The 2,409-nt window shown below is 41.5% G+C and overlaps 1 protein-coding gene across 1 annotated transcript; it reads left to right on the top strand.

Annotated features, from left to right (window-relative positions):
- Positions 1 to 567: 567 nt before the first annotated feature.
- LOC100726271 (olfactory receptor 6E1-like) lies at positions 568 to 1,518 on the top strand. Its single transcript, XM_003466151.4, has one exon. The coding sequence runs from the start codon at positions 568 to 570 to the stop codon at positions 1,516 to 1,518; it is 951 nt and encodes a 316-aa protein (XP_003466199.4).
- The last annotated feature ends 891 nt before the right edge of the window (positions 1,519 to 2,409 follow it).

Below are 2,409 nucleotides of genomic sequence, written 5' to 3'. Positions count from 1 at the left end.
CTAACAAGCCTATTAGAGCTGATTTGTGACTACTACAATTCATTGCTGCTGGGTGACAACTATAGAAAATAGTCCTACCTATCCATTTTTAGTCCAAAACATGAAAAAGAACACTTAGGATATAATAATACAATGTTTGGAGATATGACAGTAATCCATACCATAGCGTGTGTGTTCATATGGGTGAGCATGCATGTGTGTTCATATTTCTATGTGTGCATGTGTGTGTGGTGTTAAGATTGCATTATGTGGCAATACATGCTAGATAAGTACTCAACTACCCCGCTGTAACCCGTGCTACAGTTTCTTTAATGGAGTTATACCTTTCCTGTCTTAATAACTAAAAAACCTTTTATTACTTGGGAATATACTCTACATGAAAATAACCAATAATGTTTCAATTATATTAACTACATGAACAGTTCTAATTTATGACACAAAAGTGTGGAAGACTAGTAGACAAACCCAAATCCACTGCTGAGGATATTTTACATGTTTAATAAAATAATGTTCTGTATTCTTTAGGCAGGAACCTCCCATAAAGTGCAGTGACAAAGGATGGAAGAAATGGAAAAGGTAGTGATGGTGGGGAACAGCACAGCTGTCCAGGAGTTCACCCTGGAGGGCTTCCCTGCAGTCCAGCACCTGGGCAAGGTCCTCTTCCTGCTGCACCTGCTGGCCTACCTGGCCTCTGTCACGGGGAACTCGCTCATCATCACCATCACCTGGGCTGACCGCCGCCTCCACACCCCTATGTACTTCTTCCTCAGCGCTTTCTCCTTCTGTGAATGTGGTTATGTCACCACGGTTATTCCTAAACTGCTGACCATCTTTCTGTCAGGGAAACAAATGATTTCTTTTGCTGCCTGCTTCACACAGGCATTTGCTGTCCTTTTCCTGGGTGCAACTGCTTTTTTCCTGATGGGCATGATGTCCCTGGATCGATATCTGGCCATCTGCAAGCCTCTGCACTACCTCAACATCATGAATTCAAGAATGTGCATCCTGCTGGTCACTGCCTGTCTCTCTTTGGGATTTCTGCTTACGGTGATTCCGGTCATAAAGCTGTCCCAGGTGACCTTCTGTGGCCCCAATGTCATCCCTCACTTCTTCTGTGATTTGGGACCCTTGGCAAGGCTCTCCTATCCTGAAAGCAGATCTATTGAAATGTTGTTCTACAATATTGCCTCCTTTATCCTTTTTACATCTTTCTTTATGACTGTCTTCGCATATAGCAACATAGTGGTCACGATCCTGCACCTCCCTTCAGCCAAGGAGCGGCAGAAAGCTTTCTCCACCTGCTCCTCTCACCTCCTTGTCCTCTCGCTGATGTATGGCAGCTGTGTATTCATTTATGTGAAGCCAAAGCGAACCAGCAGACTGGACACCAACCGAGAGGCTGCTTTGGTGAACACTGTGGTGACCCCGCTGCTAAACCCTGTCATATACACCCTGCGTAACAAGCAGGTGCACCAGGCACTGAGGGACACTGTGTCCAGGGTGAAGCTGCAGAAATAGAATCACAAACATTTAATGGAGCAATGCACCTTCCTTTCCACAGACACCAAATCTTGTGTATTTTTAGGGTCATCTACTATACTTTGTGATGATGTCTGTTTTTTTTTTCTGTTATGTTAGAAAAGTAGCTTACTATAATCCACTCTGAAATCTCCAATAATTTTCTTCATATTGTGAAGAAAATATCTTCTTGTATTGTTTCATCAATTCAAAAGAAATAAAATTCCACATATGCAATGAAGAGTCTAATATATACATATTTGTTCGATATGTTGTCTTCCAAAGTCAAAAGTCTATGATTAAAATCTGTATCTGAGATAAATGCATGGACCAGCGAAAGACATTCATGCACACTGAGAATTGCAGAGTGCTCCAAAGACAGATGCAATGTGTCAGCTAGTTTAATTATAGAGGCTTTAATGCATTCCTTAAAGTGATGAAATATACTTGTTTTCAATGCTGCATATTTGATATATTAATACATATGTTTACAATTCTAATTCTACTTTTTAGGATGCGTATGCTGTCTGTAGGTTAAATTGAAAGTCTCTGTTGCTTCATTGGTCTGCCATACTGGGCAGAGCCAGAGAGATGAAGGTGGAGGGCCATAGGAAAGGAATGAGACTTACAAGGAGAAACTGAATTTTTATTATTGTTTCCCTGCTACAGAAAATTTAAAGAAATTGAGCTAAATCAAATCCAAAATGAAAAGAAAGCTAACTGTGCCTGTAAAGTCTCTTCAAGTGGATCTGTGAGTGAGTCTCTACGTCAGTGGAGTGAGAGGTTTGGGTGTGATCCCTTCCAGAGACGGCCTTCAGGCTGGCTTGAAATGATGGTCTGGATACTAACTGACAGAAACACAATGTGTACATGCTCGATAGAAAGTAGTAA

This window comes from Cavia porcellus, unplaced genomic scaffold (assembly GCF_034190915.1).
Source record: "Cavia porcellus strain 051 isolate PalLab524CR breed Dunkin Hartley unplaced genomic scaffold, mCavPor4.1 scaffold_23, whole genome shotgun sequence".
Classification (NCBI taxonomy): Eukaryota; Metazoa; Chordata; class Mammalia; order Rodentia; family Caviidae; genus Cavia; species Cavia porcellus.
This window is presented reverse-complemented; position numbering and strand designations above follow the sequence as displayed.

Coding starts and splice junctions, on each gene's coding strand:
- LOC100726271 (XM_003466151.4), top strand. CDS start 568: ATGGAAAAGGTAGTGATGGTGGGGAACAGCACAGCTGTCCAGGAGTTC.